Source organism: Eublepharis macularius, chromosome 16 (assembly GCF_028583425.1).
Source record: "Eublepharis macularius isolate TG4126 chromosome 16, MPM_Emac_v1.0, whole genome shotgun sequence".
NCBI lineage: Eukaryota > Metazoa > Chordata > Lepidosauria > Squamata > Eublepharidae > Eublepharis > Eublepharis macularius.
In genome coordinates, this window is record NC_072805.1 from 16027087 (window position 1) to 16047078 (window position 19992).

The following is a 19992-nucleotide window of genomic DNA, read 5'->3' on the forward strand; positions in this document are numbered from 1 at the left end:
GTTTTCAGTGGGTTTTCTTTAGGGTAAGCAATTTAAGGTTTGATGCTTTTCTTAGGATCACAATCCAAGTGTTAAGCAACAGCACACTTACCTTAGCAAGAACTTCTGGGTGGGAAGTCAACAAACCTGGAAGCTGAACAACTCCACTTTCTGCTATGGCTCTCTGAAACAAACCTTTGGATAATGGAGATAATACCTAGAAGAAAAAAGCGTACAGATTAGGATGTACTAAAGATCTGAGGTGTTTGAATAGTAAGGGAATCTGGTTTTCTTTCTAAGGAGGTGAGCCAATTTGTTGTGGTGGTAAAGAGCGGCAGGATTCTAATCTGGAGAACTGGGTTTGATTTTCCACTCCTCCTCTTGAAGCCGGCTTGGTGACCTTGGGTCAGTCACAGCTGTCTCAGAGCTCTCTCAGCCCCACCCACCTCACAGGGTGATTGTCATGAGGATAATAATGATGTACTTGTAAACCACTCTGAGTGGGTGTTAAGTTGTCCTGAAGGGCAGTATATAAATCAAATGTTATTGTTATTATTATTATAAATGCAGCCTCTTGACCGAAGGAGACCCAGGCAGGTGCTAAGGGTCTTTGGTAACCGTGGAGGTTTATGTTTCAGTCCCATCTGGCAAGATCATTTTCTTTGTGGCTCATACCAGCAAAGAACTTCATCTGAAAGGGTTGATAAAGTAGTATTACCTGACCTGTTCTAACCTATTGGTTCAAGGAGGCATCCTTGATCTCCCTGTGGTTCTTCCTTTTTTGATGGAGCCAGGATAAGTCCCATTATTTGGGACACTAAACCAAGCCCTGTAGCACACTATACTAATAATAGGAAGAGAAGGAGTTTCCTTCAATATTCTCTTTTGAACATTAACTTGCTATGGCTTTCCCGTTCTTAGGAATCTTCCAAATTCTATTTCTGTGAATGACTTAGCAGCGGTCCTCACCAGGCTTGCTGAGCCTGTGGGCATTTGGGGAATTTTGAGCACAGACGGGGGGTTCTAATAATAAAATGGCTGCGATGGAAGCTAGGCCCAACCACAAAATGCTGGCAGGGGGGACCACAAAATATTAGCCAATTCCAAGCTTCCTCCTATGACAGGGGCAGCTTTTTCTGAATGGGAGCTCCTTGCAGATGTAAAGGTGATGCTTCCTAGGAACTTCAGAAGTGCCTCCTGCTCCAATGAGGTTTAAGGCCGCTTTGGGGGATAAAGAAGTGGGCATGATGGTGCAGAGGTGTCAGTATACCCACCTGAGCATCAACGCTAAATCCTCCTGCAGACGAGCCGAATATGGTCACAGACTGGGGATCTCCTCCAAATTGCTTGATGTTTTCCTGAACCCACTGGAGAGCTGCGATTTGATCCAATAAGCCCCAGTTTCCACGAGCTTCTACAGATCCAGTACTACAAGCAGGGCAGACGCAGTATATAACAAACCCAGGAACAGAGAATCCACTACATCATTCACATGCATTTTTCTACTTGTTACAAGTCAGCGCTGGAAGAGTATGAAGGGAAGACACTCGGTCACAACCGCATTCTTGCTTCTTTTTCCTGCCAACATGATCTAGTTTCTCCTGTCCCTCGGCCTTTCATTAGAGTTTCATCCACTGCCTTTTCTCATACATACCATGGTTAGAGGTCTGCTCCTCAATCCTCCTCTTTGCTTCAGACTTCTTTATCTTGGGCTGCCTAGACTTTTAGGGTTCTCTGCATTTCCCTTCCGGCACAGCTTACTGATAAGGAATTTTTTATGACCTCTAGCTTAAATACCTATGTATGAGCATTTATCGGAGCTGCCCTCTTACACAGAAGGCAAAAGCTTCTCTTTGTAAGTTGATTCCTTCTGACACAGTTTAAAACACTGAACAGTGCAGGAGACATTACCTCTCTTGTTTTGTCTTTGTACTCAAGAATTTACTTTGGATAAGCACCCTCTCAGGAAGACACCCAACATTCCTGTGTGGCACCAGACATGGAGCATGTTTATATTACAGAGAGAGTTTACTGTTTTGTATTGTCGAAGGCTTTCACGGCCGGAGAACAATGGTTGTTGTGGGTTTTCCGGGCTGTATGGCCGTGGTCTTGGCATTGTAGTTCCTGATGTTTCGCCAGCAGCTGTGGCTGGCATCTTCAGAGGTGTAGCACCAAAAGACAGAGATGTCTTTTGGTGCTACACCTCTGAAGATGCCAGCCACAGCTGCTGGCGAAACATCAGGAACTACAATGCCAAGACCACGGCCATACAGCCCGGAAAACCCACAACAACCATAGTTTACTGTTTTGTCAGTCAGGCCATGTCTCCTGAAGAATTTGATTCCAAAGAATTGTTTCTATCTGGTTTTGTGTAACAATTTTATCTTTTATTCTGTAAACAATTAGCTTTGAAAGTATATAAGACTCTCTGCTATGGCTGATCTTTATGCCTATGTTCTAACAAGGCATAGCATCTGAACTTTATTATTAATAAAACTCATATTTCTTCATTGATCAGAGTTTGGTGTCTTCAGGGCCAGATCTAGGGTTGCTGGAGCCTACGGCAATCCCAGTCTGCCCCCTTGCATGCGCACATAGCATGCGCACACTCCTGGCACTGCATGATGACATCACTTCCGTGATATGATCATGCAGGGTGGAGCGTGCCAGCTCCGTGGCAAGCCAGGTGCCCCGGCGCGCTGCAGAGTTGGATGGAGGCAGCGCAGGGGGCTGTGAGGCCGCCCGCGCCATTTGCCTGCCCTGCAAAGAAATTTTTAAAGAAGTTTCCATAACACTTACTAAATAGACTCTGTGCTTGATCATAAATATATGCATGTACCCCACCCGCCCATACCTCTGTTTTCCTCTTTTACTTCTTTCACTAGAGCTGTCAATCACTGTTACATTTCCATCATAGGAGTCTTGCAAGTAGACAAGCAAATAGTACAGACACTTGTTACCTTACATTCACATATAAACCTCCCATTTACCCAGCTGGGCTGGGGAATTTCCATCTCTCAGCCTCAGTTTCCTACCCCCAGGAATTAAGAAGCAGGAGTGAAAATGGGCTTCACATAGTGATACTCAAGGAATCTCCCCTAATCTCTTTGGTAAACTCCACAGAGACTAGGCAAGGCAGCCTAGAGCATCACCCAGAAGTGACATCACATCCTCACCAAACTCTCTGCCCAAGCACTGCCTCCCAAATCTCCTGGCTTTTACTGAGGCAGTATTGAGAACCCAATCCACATGTATCAAGAGGGCCTCATTATTGTCGTGCTCAGGGGCTAGGCAGGCTGGAGGTGCCAGGCGGGTGCTGGGGCTACCGGGCGTCAGGCAGTCCACAGTCAGATGTGGGTACGTCAGTCCAGAACACAGCAGGCAGGAGAGTGGTCACAGCAAGCCAAGAGTCAGAGCCAAGGAGTCAGTCCAGCAGGGAGCAGGCCAAGAGAAGGTCCAGGAACATAGCCAAGGTCAAAATCCAAAACAGCCAGCAGATGCACTGTCGCAAGGGCTCAAGGCTCAAGGCTCAAGGCTCAAGGCTCAAGGCTCAAGGCTCAAGGCTCAAGGCTCAAGGCTCAAGGCTCAAGGCTCAAGGCTCAAGGCTCAAGGCTCAAGGCTCAAGGCTCAAGGCTCAAGGCTCAAGGCTGTGGCAAGCAAAGTTGCTTCTATGCTGAGCTGTGCTCAGCTTCTGCTTTTATTGCTGCTCTAATGAGGTGCAGGTGTTGCTTCCTCCTCTGACAGCCTTGCTTTGTCCTCTGAGGGCCAAGCTACACATGATGAATGACACTTGAACGGCAAGTGGATTGAGTGGAGGGCAAGTGAACAGGGAGAAATACACTTGCCATTCAAGTGTCATTCGTCATGTGTAGCTTGGCCCTGAGAGCCTCGCCCTGTGTTGTGCTAACAAGCGAGCACTTCTCCTCTCCCACACAGCTGCCTTTGCTCTCTTCTTTCTTCTCTCAGCTGGCCCAGGCAGCTCAGGTCTCTCCCTTGCTCCATGGGAGTCTCTGTTTCCAACAGCCTCCACAGAGGTCCCTGGCTGCTCCTCCTGAGTTTCCTCTGGTGCCACAGCCATCACAGCTGGCTCCAAAGTCGACCCTGCTGGTTCTTCCAGCTCCTCGTCCTCTGAGGAGGACTCAGGGGCAAGAGGTAAGGTGGCTGGACGAGGCTGAGGCATGTCAGGGCAGGGCTGACTCATGACAATTATACATTATTTATTCATGTATCTATGCCATTTATAGTCTGCCTCTCTCACCGAGACTCAAGGCAGATTACACAGTGTGAGTCAGTATAGTCAATATCAAAGACATTTCAATAAACATGTAACAGGAACATGCACGCAATTTGCAAAGATGTAAAAACAACTAGCAGAAATCCAACACAGAGCTGAAAAAATGTTGAAAGAACATAAGCAATTCCATGGCCTGCTACAGCCATGCCAGGTGCTAGAAGGCGCGCTGCTGCTGGAAGGCCAGAAAGAGCTGCAGTGCCCGGCGGAACTCCCATGCCCATGTGCTGCTCAGCCCCGCCACCGCCCGCACTGCCACCCGCAGGTTGATGTGCCACTGCGCCTCGCACTTCCGCAGCCACCTGGCCGCCCCTCCAAAGCACCGCAGCCACGCCGCAAAGTCCCAGAACTTGGCCCGCTCTTCGGCCCCGGCACCCGCTGGGAAGTGGGCCTCCTCCAGCAGGCCTGGCGTCACCATTGAGGCGGCGGCGGGTAGCAGCACGGGGCTGGCCAGCAGCGGTGGCATGGGCCAGGCACACCAGCTCCATGGCATGCGCCTCCACCCCTGGCACCCCCTCCGGTGCCCCCTCCGGCCCCGCGGTGCCCGCAGCCCCTGCCTCACCGCCTCAATGGTGGCGCCAGCCCTGGGTCTATGGTCCCTCACTGTTTACAGCAACAGTAGTAGTCTGTGGCCCCTCTAGATCCCTTTACTGATGGATCTCTTGAGATCACTTCCTTACAGCATAGCCCTCCCATCTCAGTAAAAAGCCCTCTTGAATAATTCAGTTGTGTGTTCATCCCAGGTCCTGTTAATCAAAATATGTGCTAGGAGTTCCCTGTTGAATGAATGAATGAATAAATTTATTTGCGGTCAGAGACCATAACAATGACAATACATCCTTATCAATCAATAAAATGATTAAATCCAGCGTAAAAATGTAAAGGACATAAAAAAATGCATTTAGCATTTAAAATCTTCTCTTAAATTGTATATAGTTCTCTAGGAACCACAGAAATTCTAATATTTAAAACACTGACATTAAAATAGTTAAAATCGTAAAAAGAGTAGGAGACTATGTATGGCTATTCTTTTTACTATGGAATTTAACCAAATAGAGACAGAATTTGGCTATTTGCCTGGAGATAGTTGGATTTTCATCAATTAGGAGTTTCTCCAGGCAGGTCTTATTTGCCTCTGCAATTGGTGTGTCTAAGAGTGGGGAAATAAACTTGTCCCTATAGACTTGATGGAAAGGACAACGAAAGAACATACGAATAAGTGATTCCACTTCACCAATGGAGCAATGGCAGTGTCTATCCTCATATGGGATCTTTCTATATTTCCCTTCAATGAAACTTGTGTCTCTCTACACAAGACTTCTGAGACGTGTTCTTTACATGTTGAGAGATGCAATGTTAGTCAGAAAACATAGTTTTAAAAGAAGAGCCACTGAGCATCGCTCTGGAGGGGACAGATTCTCTCACAGCCCTCCACAGCCTCCGGTGTGACGGACTGCAGCAGGGCAAAGGCTCCAGAAGAGGAGACAGTTCAGCACACCAGAAGAGGAGAAGGGCTATGAAAGAACCTGTCCCCTCTGGAGCGATTTCCACTGTCTTTTAAAACTATGCTTCCCGGCTACCATTGTGTTTCCTGACATTTGACGGACATGCGCCCAGGTATCTCGTGTAGAGATACTCTTAGATTCTCAGGCACATAGGGAATGCACAGAAAGGACTAAAGCTCCACACACCCTCCATGCCAAATGGCCCCATGGAGCTGCTATTTTTCCTGCTGGAGAAACTTGTGTATAACTCATGTGGCTGGAAAATGCCCCCTCTTCCCCCATCCCACAGGCCCCCACACACCTGAATCTGAGGGCCAAGCTACACATGACGAAAGACACTTGCCTGGCAAGTGGATTGAGTGGAGGGCAAGTGAACAGGGAGAAATACACTTGCCGTTCAAGTGTCATTCGTCACTTGTTGCTTGGCCCTAGGTTTCAACCAGGAACTTCCAGTGTATACTTGATTGACAGGACCTGGGCAGACCTATAAATGGGCTAATGCACAGAAAGGCCCATAAACCCCAAAAGAAGAAAAAGGCCCTCCTGGTCACCATCTGTCATACCTAAAGAATCCGAGGAGGCCCAGCCTGTAATGAATTGTTACAACGACCACGTCTTCATAAGCAGACAATGCAGATCCATCATATATAGAAGCTCCTCCCAACACCAGCCCTCCTCCGTGGATCCAGACCATTACCTGAAGAAGAAAAAAACCAGACCAAAGAAGCTTGCCAGGACTCTGTCTGCTGGTTCCAGACTCAATTAAAAAACCACCACAATGTGATGATAAAAGTACAATCACTGGATGTATTCTAATTTTGTCCAGCCACAGCATTTAATGTTTCAAAAGCTTCATATATGACTGAAGACTCAATGTCATTCTAAACTATATTCCATTTTATTTTCCAAGGGAGATGTTTTTGTGATTATGTTAGGCAAGAGGGGGACTTGAACCAAGATCCTGGGCCTGGGAGCTCCAAAGCCTTGTTTTGTTGCCAGCTGAACCACCTGCCATCACAGAGGACTGCTTACACATCTCCTCTACCCCACAGTGCCCCTCCTCGAGATGGCGAGCTGAAAAAGTTTCTCATGTTGGTGCAGAAGCACTGATGCAACAAGATTTGTGCAGCCTTTCAGTCCCCCTTGCTCCTTCCCAGCTGAGCTGCCGTTAAAGACACACCAAGATTCACCTGTGAAAAGAAAATGTAGGGCTCCCCCCCTTAAGGGAATACAAAGATTCGCTCTGCCATTTTGAAGACGAAACTTAGTGCTGCCACCTTCCTGGACTAGCTTTCCACATGGGGCTTTGCCCACAACCACCACCCTACATTTGCTCCATTGACAGGTCTCATTTTGAGGGGGAACGTGCAGGAACGCAGTTCTGGCAGTTCCCCAAAGAGGTCACATGTCAGGTGGCCCCGCCCACCTGTCTCTCAGCCATTTTGAGCCCGTTTCAGCCTGGATTGGGGCTGAAACGGCCCAGATTGGGCCTCTGACAGGTGATGGATCACTCTCCCATTCACTCTCCCACCCAGGATTGGGTCCAAAACAGCCAAGATAGGTGATGTTAGGGGGTGTGGCATACGCAAATCGGTTATGCTAATGACACACTTCCGGTGATGTCAAGGAGCATGGCATATGCTAATGAGTTATGGTAATGAGTTATGCTAATGAGTTCCTCCAGCTCTTTTTCTACAGAATGACCCCTGTCCATTGAATTGGATCAAAAGAGGTTTTCCTATGATGCAATGTCAAAGAGAAAGCCCCATGCCCGGGATGAAAAAACATGACATTGTGTAGAAGCTCTAAAAAGACGCATGGGCAACAGTGGCTGATTCCGCACAGGTTGGATAATGCACTTTCAATGCACTTTATCAATCGTTTGAGGTGGATTTTTTGTTCCGCACACAAAAAAGTCCGTTCCAAATGATCTATAAAGAGGATTGGAAGTGAGGTTGATAAAAAGGAGCATAAGCTGTGGCAAAAAAAGTGCAAGTCTGTGATCAGACAGGCAAAAAGGGAATATGAGGAGCATATTGCAAAGAACATAAAGAAAAACAATAAACAATTCTTTAAATATATTGGAAGTAGGAAACCAGCTAGGGAGGCAGTGGGGCCCTTGGATGACCAAGGCGTAAAAGGATTACTAAAGGGTGATAGGGAAATGGCCGAGAAGCTGAATGCGTTCTTTGCTTCTGTCTTCACTGTGGAAGATAAGAAGTGCATGCCCACTCCGGAAGCACTGACTTTGGGAGGGGTTTTGAATGACCTGAGTCACATTGAGGTGACGAGAGAGGAGGTTATGCGACTGCTAGATAATTTAAAAACTGATAAATCACCGGGCCCAGATGGCATACATCCAAGAGTTCTGAAAGAACTCAAGTGTGAACTTGTAGATCTCCTCACAAAAATATGTAATCTGTCATTAAACTCTGCATCTGTTCCTGAGGACTGGAAGGTAGCTAATGTTGTCCCCATCTTTAAAAAAGGTTCCAGGGGAGATCCGGGAAATTACAGGCCCGTCAGCCTGACGTCAATACCGGGTAAGTTGGTGGAAACTATTATCAAAAATAAAATTAGTGGGCACATTGATGACCAAAAGCTGATGAGGAAAACTCAGCATGGGTTCTGTAAGGGAAGATCTTGTCTCACCAATCTGTTAGAGTTCTTTGAGGGAGTGAACAAACAAGTGGACAAGGGAGACCCGATAGATATTGTTTATCTTGACTTCCAGAAAGCTTTTGACAAAGTTCCTCATCAAAGGCTCCTAAGTAAGCTCAGTAGCTATGGGATAAAGGGCCAAGTCCTCTTGTGGATGGAAAACTGGCTAATTAATAGGAAACAGAGAGTGAGTATAAACGGGCACTTCTCACAGTGGAGGGTGGTGAGCAGTGGGGTGCCACAGGGGTCGGTATTGGGTCCAATGCTTTTTAACTTGTTTATTAATGATTTGGAATTGGGATTAAGCAGTGAAGTGGCTAAATTTGCAGATGACACGAAATTGTTCAGGGTGGTGAAAGCCAGAGAGGATTGTGAGGCACTCCAAAGGGATCTGTCGAGGCTAGAAGAGTGGGCATCCATGTGGCAAATGAGGTTCAATGTAGCCAAGTGCAAAGTAATGCACATTGGAACCAAAAATCCAAAATATAAATACAAGTTGATGGGGTCTGAACTGGCGGAGACTGACCAAGAGAGAGATCTTGGAGTCATGATAGATAACTCACTAAAAACGTCAGCACAGTGTGCGACTGCCATAAAAAAAGCTAATGCTATGCTAGGGGTTATTAGGAAAGGGATTGAAAACAAATCAGCCGGTATCATAATGCCTTTGTATAAATCGATGGTGAGGCCTCATTTGGAGTACTGTGTACAGTTCTGGTCGCCACACCTTAAAAAAGATATCATAGCACTGGAAAAAGTACAGAGAAGGGCAACTAAAATGATTAAAGGGTTGGAACACTTTCCCTATGAGGAAAGATTGAGGCGCTTGGGGCTCTTTAGCCTGGAGAAAAGATGACTGAGGGGAGACATGATAGAGGTTTACAAGATAATGCACGGGTTAGAGAAGGTAGAGAAAGATGTGTTTTTCTCCCTTTCTCAGAATACAAGAACTCGTGGGCACTCTATGAAATTATTGAGCAGTCGGGTTAGAACAGATAGAAGAAAATACTACTTTACACAAAGGGTGATAAACACATGGAATTCGTTGCCACAGGAGGTGGTGGCAGCTACAAGCATTGCCAGCTTCAAGAGGGGACTGGACAAATATATGGAGCAGAGGTCCATCAGTGGCTATTAGCCACAGGAGATAGATGGTATTCTCTTTGTGGGGAGGTGGTGCTCTGTTGTCTTGGTGCTGGAAGGAAGGCAGTGGGAGGGCTTCTGGTGTCCTGGCCTCACTGACAGTCCTTTAGATGGCATTGGATTTCTAGCCACTGTGTGTGACAGAATGTTGGACTGGATGGGTCACTGGCCTGATCCAACATGGCTTTGCTTATGTTCTTATGTTCTTAAGTGCATTATCCAACGTGTGCAGAATCAGCCAGTGTTCCATGCAGGAAGAGGAAGCCCTTGGGAGACTCTCCCCTCTTCGTCCCTTTGGCTCCTCTGTTCTACCGATACTTTTCCTGTTAGCCAAGTCTTGGATTAGCTCTCCGGTTTCATCCCTCTTCCTAGTCCTTTTCACCAGCTTGCACTTCCTTTCTCCTGCCTGCAACAACATACCCTGAACATGAGCTTTTATTTCTTGACTTTTATTTATAGTTCATCTTTCTTGCTGAGACTCAAGGAGGATTAGGGGATATAAAGCCGTGCAATCAGGCAACATAAGTCAACCAATGAACCTGACTTTCCCCCTTACCAATCCCTTCCGTGTTCCTTCTTATGTTTTCCACGTGTTGACTTTTTTGTACAGTCAAAAATCATCCCTGTCTTACAATGCCCCCGCCCACTTTCTGAAAAGCTCTGCAGGTGGCTAGGGCTCATCTGTTTGTATACCTGTATAGCATATCATCATCATCATCATCATCATCATCATCTTTATTTTCTAAAGTCCACTAGATGCTACAGCTGGAATATTTGGTCCCGCACTGATTCAGATTTCATCCAAGAATCTAGGAATCCGTATGTGGCCTCTTCAAAGTAGTGCTGCTATTTGCAACTGGCCCGTTGTTATCCTGCCTATGCTGATACAGCTTAGGTGTTTAGTTATTCCTTTTGGAATTGGACTTAGCACTCCTATCACTACTGGAAAAACCATTGTCTGTTCCTCCCGGAGACGCAGAACTTCAAATCTTAGATGATAATGATGATTCCTACTATATAAATGCAGCAGAATTTCACTTACAGGCAACTTGGCTTTTGTGTCTGGGGTGAAAATATTCAGGTAGAGGCAATCTTCAGACATTGAGAAGTCAGGTAACGTTGCATTAATAAAACTCTGGGAGATACCAAGCCATCCGAAATCTTGCAGACACCTATAGAATAAAATAAAAATGAGAGAAAGTCACGGTAATGAGACACAAAGACAAAACTATGCCAGGACAAACTAACTAAACAAATTTACAATATACAATAAAGAAAATTCATTTAGTTCTATTTAAACAATATTTACACATTATCTTAAGAGTTAGACACCAATTTTGGTTTGATCAGCATGAAGCATGTAAAGCAAGTAAGTTTAGAGGACAAACATGGTCCAGTAAAGAAGCAGGCAACAACAATTACATTTATCATGCAAAAAACAATTCAAATCAAAATACAAGAATTCAAACAGTTCCTACATAATCACAACATCGTCCGGCCTCACCTTGTTGGTGAACTTTGCACTTTGCACTTTGTAACTGAATTGTTTTTTGCATGATAAATGTAATTGTTGTTGCGTGCTTCTTTACTGGAACTTGTTTGCCCTCTAAACTTTCTTGTTTTATATGCTTCATGCTGATCAAACCAAAATTGGCGTCTAACTCTTAAGATAATGTATAAATATTGTTTAAATAGAACCAAATGAATTTTCTTTATTGTATATTGTAATTTTTTTTGTTAGTTTGTCACCATGTAGTTTTGCCTTTGTACCTGTAGAATAAAAGCAACCAGCAAAATATTTGAATTATCAGGATATTAGACTTTGAATAATAACATTTGGCAACCGGAGGTTGATGACATTTTGTGTTTGTTTGCTCTATAGATTTAAACTCGGACATTAACCTGGGACTCCAACCTGGATAGGCCAGGCGACCCTGATCTCGTCACATCTCAGAAGCTAAGCAGGATCAGCCTTGGTTAATAATTGGATGGGAGACTTTCAGCAAAGACCAAGATTGCAGAGGCAGGCATGGCAAACCACCTCTGTTAGTCGCCATAAGTCAGTTCTGACTTGAGGGATGGATTTCATTCATTCGTTACCCTGGTAGGCCATTCCAGATGGGTGTTAGTGGCACCTTAAACATTTATTTCATGAGTCAGTGCTCACTTCATTAGATGCAAGCTTACGCAGGAATAAATTTTGTTATTCTTTATGGTGTGTGAAGCTCCTTCCTCACTAGGAGCTCCAGCCAGCCCTCTACCATCCTGAACTCTAGTACATTATGGGTCAAATGAACAATTAAGAACTCAGTTCTTGTAGCTCAATAAACCCGGAGAGAAGTGTTCGTTCCAATTTGCAATTCAAGGCCATTCAGCAGGAGAACGGTGCAAACTGATTTCAGTGCTTGGATAGGGGAGTAATGAGCACTCAGGAGACAGTTTTAGGAAGTGACCAGAAACTGGCCTTCTGATTGGTCAACGCTGGTCAGAAGCCTATAACTGGCCTAGGGCCATAGCTTCTGAAACTCATCGACTCACAGAATTGAATCACAATCAAAATCTTCAGATTTCATGCTGTGCTGCTTGAGATTTGTATTTTGCAGGCTTTATTGCCCAGCTGCTACTCAAACCATCTGTATGTGGGTAAGAGCCAAGCTACAAGTGATGCCTGACACAGGTTGGACACTTGCCAGCTTCCCTCAAGTTTTGATGGGAAATGTAGGCATCCTGGTTTTACAGCTTGGCTCTCCATTACAGCTGCAAGACCAGGATGCCTACATTTCCCATCAAAACTTGAGGGAAGCTGACAAGTGTCCAACCTGGGTCAGGCGTCAACTTGTAGCTTGGCTCCATCTCAACTCCAGGTAATTACTGTAGCCTCTAGCTAGAGTCTCTCTACAGGAAAATCAAAAAAAGTCCAGTAGCACCTTTAAGAGTAACCAACTTTATTGTAGCATAAGCTTTCGAGAATCACAGTTCTCTTTGTCAGATGCATGGAGGGCAAGAAGAAACTGGTCAGATATATAGGTGGAGAGGGGAGGGTGGAGTAGATGCAAACAGTAGCTTCTGTGATTCTCGAAAGCTTATGCTACAATAAAGTTGTTTAGTCTTAAAGGTGCTACTGGACTCTTTTTGATTTTGCTACTACAGACTAACACGGCTAACTCCTCTGCATCGCTACAGGAAGGCTCTGTCAATTTCACCTCCCAGTTGGGAGACGAAGAAGAAATAAACAAACCCACTGAGGAGCTCTCTCTGCCCCTCTAGAGAGAGGAAACTTTTAAATGCCTATGTTTCCTGGCTAACATTGGGCCAAGCTACCAGCGACGAATGACACTTGAATGGCAAGTGAACAGACTCACGTGTATTCCTCCTTGATCCATGATCAAGTGGAGCCCAAGTGGAGTGCAAGTGAACAGGGAGGAATACACGTGAGTCTGTTCACTTGCCGTTCAAGTGTCATTCATCACTTGTAGCTTGGCCCATTGTGTCTCTCTTCACTTGAGCGTCCTCGGGTCAGAGGTCTCATGTAGAGAGACTCTAAGAGCCAAGCCACAAGTGACGCCTGACACAGGTTGGACACTTGTCAGCTTCCCTCAAGTTTAGATGGGAAATGTAGGCATCCTGGTCTTGCAGCTGTAATGGAGAGCCAAGCTGTAAAACCAGGACGCCTACATTTCCCATCAAAACTTGAGGAAAGCTGACAAGTGTCCAACCTGTGTCAGGCGTCACTTGTGGCTTGGCTCTAAGATAGCTTTGTTATTCTGTAAGCTTCAGAACTGCTGGGACCTGTACTGGATTGGTTTCAAACTGAATTTCAGGTACAGGGAGTCAGAAAGAGCAACAGTGAACAAGCCTTGTTTCGTTGACCTTTGCAGAGCTTAGTCCCTGCCGGGGATGGGGGGAAGGAAATGTAGAGAGAGAGCCTGGGGGGGGGGCTTGCGCATTACACCATCTGTGGGTGTCCTCAGGCCTCAAACCAGCCAGGGCAGGGGATTGCATTGCTTTGTTCCTTCTCCTGATTGAGGAAGACTGCCAATCACCACCCTCAGCATTCTCCTAGTGCCCCCCCAATGGTAAAGGTAGTCCCCTGTGCAAGCACCGAGTCATTACTGACCCATGAGGGGATGTCGCATCACAACGTTTTCTTGGCAGACTCGGCAGGTACTCATTTTACAGACCTCAGAAGGATGGAAGGCTGAATCAACCTTGAGCCAGCTACCTGAACCTGGCTTCCACCGGGATCGAACTCAGGTTGTGAGCAGAGCTTGGGCTGCAGTACTGCAGCTTACCACTCTGCACCATGGGGCTCTTAGTGCCCCCCCCCAGCGACTCCTGATCCCCAGTTTGAGCCCTAGCCCAAATCCTCATTTATGGCATGAGGTACATGCCAGCTGTACCTCCCAGCGGAAGGCGGGAGAGACCTAAGCGCAGGACAGGGGTCTTTGAATTCTTGTTTTATTCACATAGGTGGGGTGAGTAGCTTTGAGTGGGCCTCCCACAAACTACAGTTCCCAAAATTATTGAGAGAAGAGGGAGACCATGATCGTTAAACTAGTACAAAACAATTACAAGTTTTTAGAGAGTAGATATGCCCTTGCCTGCCTTTGTGTTGGAATCTGTGCAATGTCCTACGCTCAGTCATGAAAGCGTTAAATTGTTATTCTGTATGTTTAGTCAGACAACTAGTTAGCATAGGACCACTTAGGCTTCAAGATAACTTCCTGCCAGAGAAAGTGGGTTTTAGTCTTAATGAGGGAATCTAGGATTGTGTATTGGATGAACCAGTTTATAGGGGGGCAATTAGCTAGCAACATATACTAAGGTTTTATTGCTCTTTGTTCAGTCTAAGCTCAGTCCACTACTCTTTGCAATCTCTCTAGTACCTAGTTTAGACATCAAGATGTAGTCAGAAACTGTTTGTTGTTTTTCCTACCAAATGTACCCTTTTTACCCTATTATGTAGTAAAGTATTTTTATAGAGCTAGAACCGCAGAAGTCTGTCTACTTATTTCCACTGTGCCATTATCAAACTCTGCTACTCTGCAAACATATATCTCATTGATGCTGCAACCCCCAACACTTTGCTTGTCCAAGTCCTCATGTGCTCTCATGTTGGACTTTGTTTGGACTGGAAATACACACACACACAAAACATTCAACGTCTAAAATCTTGCTTAAGCATCACAAAAGTTCTTTGGATGGGACAACTGGACAACGAGCCAGAGATGTCCGATTCACAGATTAACACTGAAATCAACAGTGTTAATCTTTAAGGTGACGTTAGATTCTCGTTTCATTTTGCTGCGACAGACGGACACGGCTATCCTTTTACATCCAGATTAACAGTGCAATCCTACAATGCATGAATCGACAAAGGAAAGGGACATCTAAAAAATTAAAAATGTAGCACAAAAGTGAAAAATGACCGGCTCTTACATTGGCGAGAAAGATGTCGCGTTTCTGACGCGACTCCAGGGCTCGGGTGCTTGCGGAGGAGCAAATCTAAGGGATCCAATGGGTGGCTTTGCAAAAGGGATCCCCAAAAAGACATTTACAGGCTGGTCGGTACCGTTTACACGGACTACTTTGCCCCGAAGGCGCCCTTGTGCAGTAGTCACTTCCGGGTGGTCATTTCCTTCACCTAAGAAAAGTCAACAAAGATCATGTCAGAAGGCATAAAACTCTCCTTTTAGCAGCTTGGCTCTTTTGTTCTTTCTGCTATTTCTTAGCTGCAACAATCATGAACTAAAGGAGGACAATACTTGTCCATCTCTTCTTTGCATTTCCCTATGCACTGAGTATGTATGGATGTAAACATTGAACAATGAAGAAAGCTGACAGGAAGATAACTGATTCATTTGAAAGATGGTGTTGACAGAGAGTTTTGCAGATACTGTGGACTGCCAAAAAGACAAATCAGTAGGGAGAATTCAGGCTCGGTTAGATCAAACCGAGCCTGAATTCTCCCTAGAAGCCTAAATGACTAAACTGAGGCTGTCATACTTTGGTCACATCATGCATGAGAAGACAAGACTCAATGGAAAAGAAAATAATGCTAGGAAAATTTGAAGGCAGTAGGAAAAGGGGAAGACCTAACAGGAGATGGATTGACTCAATAAAGGGCACCTCAGTCTTCAGTTTTGCAAGACAGGAGGAAGGCTGTCAATTATAGGAAGTTTTGGAGGTCACTAATTCTTAGGTCGCCATACGTTGGAAGAAACTTGATGGCATATATATACACATGCACTGAGTAAAAAACCAATGTCTTGAGTTCCCATGTATCATCATCATCATCTAAGCCCATTCAAGGTGGGTTACAAAAGTTGAAAGCAATTGAATCAGACAGCAAGGACCTCCAGTAAACAACACAGTATGACTGGGATTAGGAAACTGGAATCCAATGCAAAGAAAAAGGCAACAAAAATTGTCTAAAGCAGTGAGAGTCTCACTGTGACACTGAGAGATCTCTGTCTTTTGGTGCTACACCTCTGAAGATGCCAGCCACAGCTGCTGGCGAAATGTCAGGAACTACAATGTCAAGACCACGGCAATACAGCCCGGAAAACCCACAACAACCATCGTTCTCCGGCCGTGAAAGCCTTCGACAATACATCGCAGTGAGAGTCACTCAGCAGCTTGCAGAAAAACACATTCATGATTACCATCATCCAAAAGAGCCACATTGACCTCCTTCCCTGCTATGATGCTTGCGCCTAAGGTTGCCCACCTCCAGGACGGGCCCCAAGATATCCTGGGATTACAACTGGATGCCAGAGGTTAGTTCCCCTGAAGAAAATGCTTGTGGGGGTAGACTCTATGGCATTATGTCCTGCTGGGTTCCTTCCCCTCCCCAAACTACACTGTCCACAAGCTCTAGCCCCAAATCTCCAGGAATTTCCCAACTCAGAGTTGGCAATCCTACCTGCACCTCAAGGCTTACAGCTTCCCTGTTCCTCTGGCAGTAGATGTTTCAAGGTGGGACCCACCTGCCAACCACAAGCCCCACTGGGCAATGGCCTTGCTCGCTTTCCTGAACCAAGGGGTAGGGGCCACCTTCAGGGACAGTACACAGAAGAGACACAAGTGGCATGTCAACCCCCCCCCCCCCACTGTGGCTCCCAAGCCACTGAGTATCACCGGTCTAAAGCATGGCACCTACAGCACAATGGCACCTACAACGCAACATTGGGAAGGCATAAGATACCAACTCTACTATGCTGACATTAGTGGACCACCAGAGCAAAATGGTTCTGCAGTCCACTTGTATTCAGAGAGAAATTAATCTTAATAGAGACCAGATTGCTTTGGTGGCTACATCTGGCTCTCCAGCCACCGATGGCCAGTGACAGCTGTCTAGTGATTTTGCATCTAATTCTGAAGCATCTCCTGTTAACCAGATAGGGTTCCAGTTTTTGTCCTTTGGCAACAGTACAATTGCAATGAATGTTGCAGTAGTCGAAGCCAGATTTATATGAGGCATGTGCAAACCTGTGGTTGTTAAATAAGTCAATAAAAGCAATCTGTATCAGCATATCTGCATAGAAAATTAGGTTTTTCAGCACCGGCATGATCCAACCATGGAAGCGGCTTCTCTCCCCCTGCCCCGGTCATGTTTCCAAGAACTATTGTTCTTTCACAGAAGTTGCAGACTATGCCAAATGCTGGGAGACAAGAGGCCAAAAGGTTCCCCCAGGACATGTCTATCATTAAGCTATGAGTCAGAACCAAAACTGTGAGCTAATTGGCAACTCTGTTCTCCCAATGATGTCACTTCTTTGAAAATACTGTGAGCAATCTAGTTCAAGCTGCCACCCTTACATTGGTGGTATGCAAATTCCACTCGCCTCCATATAAAATAGGCTTGGCTAATATATATTTTGAAACCTGTTATGAGATTTGGGCCCCACAGTGTTCCTACTGGTTCTTCTGCAAATAAAGTGGGCCCCAAGCATTTCCGACAAGCCTCCTGAAGCTGCCTCTCAGCAAGTTCCCAGTGGATTCAGGCACGTGGAATGCTGAAATCACCGTGTCCCAGGAGGACCTTCTGAAATGTAGCTGACCCAGAAGTTACCTGCATCTTTTACACACACTCAACTGGCAGGCCTCATTATCCTCGGTTTAGTAAATAGTGCAAGCTGCCTTGGTTCCCATGTAGGAAGAAAAGGGGACTAGTCATTTTCGAAAGAAATAAATGGGAGACAAGCTGATAATGTTGCTATGAAACAGGCTAAGTGTGAATGTCACAGGGCCACGGTAAGCATGAAACTACTCCCAAAAGTTCTCTGCCAAGGCGTGCAAACTGGTGTTCTTGTTCTTGCTGAACTGCTCTCCGACAGTGTCCCTTCTTGAGCCTGTGGCGGTCGAGTCATTGATGTGGGTCATGGGTACTGGTGGGCAGCTGGCGAGTTCCTGGCACCATCCAAACCCACCACATTGTTGCCCAAAGAAGCACATCCTGTTTGTCTCAACAAAGTTTCTGCACAAAAATTTCCTGGCTCCACAAACACAGGATAATGAGGCAATACTTTTCTGTGCCTCACATTTAACATGCTGAAAAGATTCTTTGTGTGGAGGAATAAGACAAACTGCTTGAACATGACATGATTTCAAACAATTCCATTCATCAGACAGGGCTTTTGTTCAGCTTTTCTTTCTCCAGGTCCCTAGAAATACTTGACATGCTTTGAGACACTCCCTTCCCTCTCAGCACGTACCATATTCTACGTATATTATATACAGGGCTTTTTTTCTGGGAAAAGAGGTAGTGGAACTCAGTGGGTTGCCCTTGGAGAAAATTGTCACATGGCTGGTGGCTCCGCCCCCTGATCTCCAGACAGAGGGGAGTTGAGACTGCCCTCCGCGCTGCAGCCATGTGGCCATTTTCAAGAGGTTCCGGAACTCCACTCCACTGTGTTCCAGCTGAAAAAAAGCCCTGATTATATACACAACATTCCTGGAGACTTGGGGGTGGGGTCTGAGGGAGGGCAGAGTTTCGGGAGGACAGAAACCTTAGTGCGGTATAATACCATAGAGTCCACCCTCCAGGCATTTTTTCCAGAGGAACTTATATCTGTAGTCTGGAGAACAGTTGTAATTCCAGGAGATCTCCAGGCCCCACTTGGAGGTTGGCAACCATGGTTTCCAAAAGGCTTTAATAGAATATTGGCCTAGATTCCCAACACGGCACCCGTGGTTTTCTTGATGCCCATTTGCTTCATCCTCAAAGCATTTTTCTCAAAGCAATGAGCCAATCCTGGCTTTCCTCTCCCTGCTAGAGCAGAAAAACCCAGAAGCAACTGACTTCAACAGAAGCCTTGCTTGGGTGACTTTGGGTCAGTCACTCATTCTCAGAATTATTATTATGAGGATTAAATGGACGGGAGGAGAAACATTATTGTAATCTAAGTCCCCATTGCAAAGAGAAATGAAATGTAAATATATAAAAATAAATAAAAAGACTATCCACATCTTGGCCTGAAGATTCACATACTTTTAAAGCTTGACAAAAAGAGCATCTTAAATCTGGAATGAATTTTGCTGTTGGGCCCTGCCCTCAAAGCTGTTCATTCACTACTTTCCTTTCACATCATTTTTGCTTTATTAGAAACATGACCCTTAACTCTCCCATTGTGGTTTTCCAAGGAGGCTACAACTTAATTGTATAATCCTTTGCATGTTTAGTCAGAAGAAGTACGTACCATAGAGTGTGTTAGGATGGAACAGGACTTATTCCCATGGACACATGCATTTTGCAACAAAGATATTAGCAGAAGTGTATAAAACAAACAATTCAGATCTCACATAACATGTCTCATGCAGACACAAACATTTGGGTTCTGGTCTGCCTCACACTACACTGAAAAGGAACAGGAAGCGAAGACTGTTCCTAAAGTAACAGCAACATAAAAGTCCTTTCAGGAAGGATATTTTATGAGCCTCTGCTTGAAAAGTAGGTCCCTTGAATTTCAGCGTAACATTTTCTCACAAAAAGTGAAAGGAGGTACCTTTGGTCTCTGTTGTCGATCCAGCACCTAACTTGGCACACAGCAATGCTCCGAAGAGCAACCAGCACCAGCCAGCAGGTAACATTTTCATCTTTGCCTCTGGCGAAATGCTTGCTTCTCTCTTTTAAAGAGTCCAAAGATCTCCAGTTCAGGGTGTGTCTCTACGGGAACTCACAAGAGAGACAAGTGCCTGGAGGAGGAGGCCCAATTTTCCCCCACTCCCTAAGGCAAAGAACCAGTTTGGAAGTGGTCCAGCTGGTGTCTGACTAACCCCAAAACAACTGAGCAAGAGTTCACAACCTTTGATTTACTTCCAAGGCTGGATAGGGGGGAAATAGGTATGTATATCTGACATACAACAGAATTCTAGGATGGCAAGACAAATGAATGGGTGACCCACTTTTCT

At 45.5% G+C, this 19992-nt stretch overlaps 1 protein-coding gene across 1 annotated transcript in view; it reads right to left on the reverse strand.

Moving 5' to 3' along the window:
* LOC129344079 (fatty acyl-CoA hydrolase precursor, medium chain-like) overlaps window positions 1-19703 on the reverse strand; it is a 30665-nt gene extending 10962 nt beyond the window's left edge. Inside the window, exons 1-6 of the mRNA XM_055000574.1 lie at window positions 19587-19703; window positions 15019-15223; window positions 10622-10751; window positions 6339-6472; window positions 1254-1407; window positions 92-196 (exon numbers count right to left, since the gene is read on the reverse strand). Of these exons, the coding sequence (XP_054856549.1) occupies window positions 92-196; window positions 1254-1407; window positions 6339-6472; window positions 10622-10751; window positions 15019-15223; window positions 19587-19677 (819 nt within the window). The 5' untranslated portion in view covers window positions 19678-19703. The remainder of the gene's footprint in view (window positions 1-91; window positions 197-1253; window positions 1408-6338; window positions 6473-10621; window positions 10752-15018; window positions 15224-19586) is intronic.
* Between the last annotated feature and the right edge of the window lie 289 nt (window positions 19704-19992).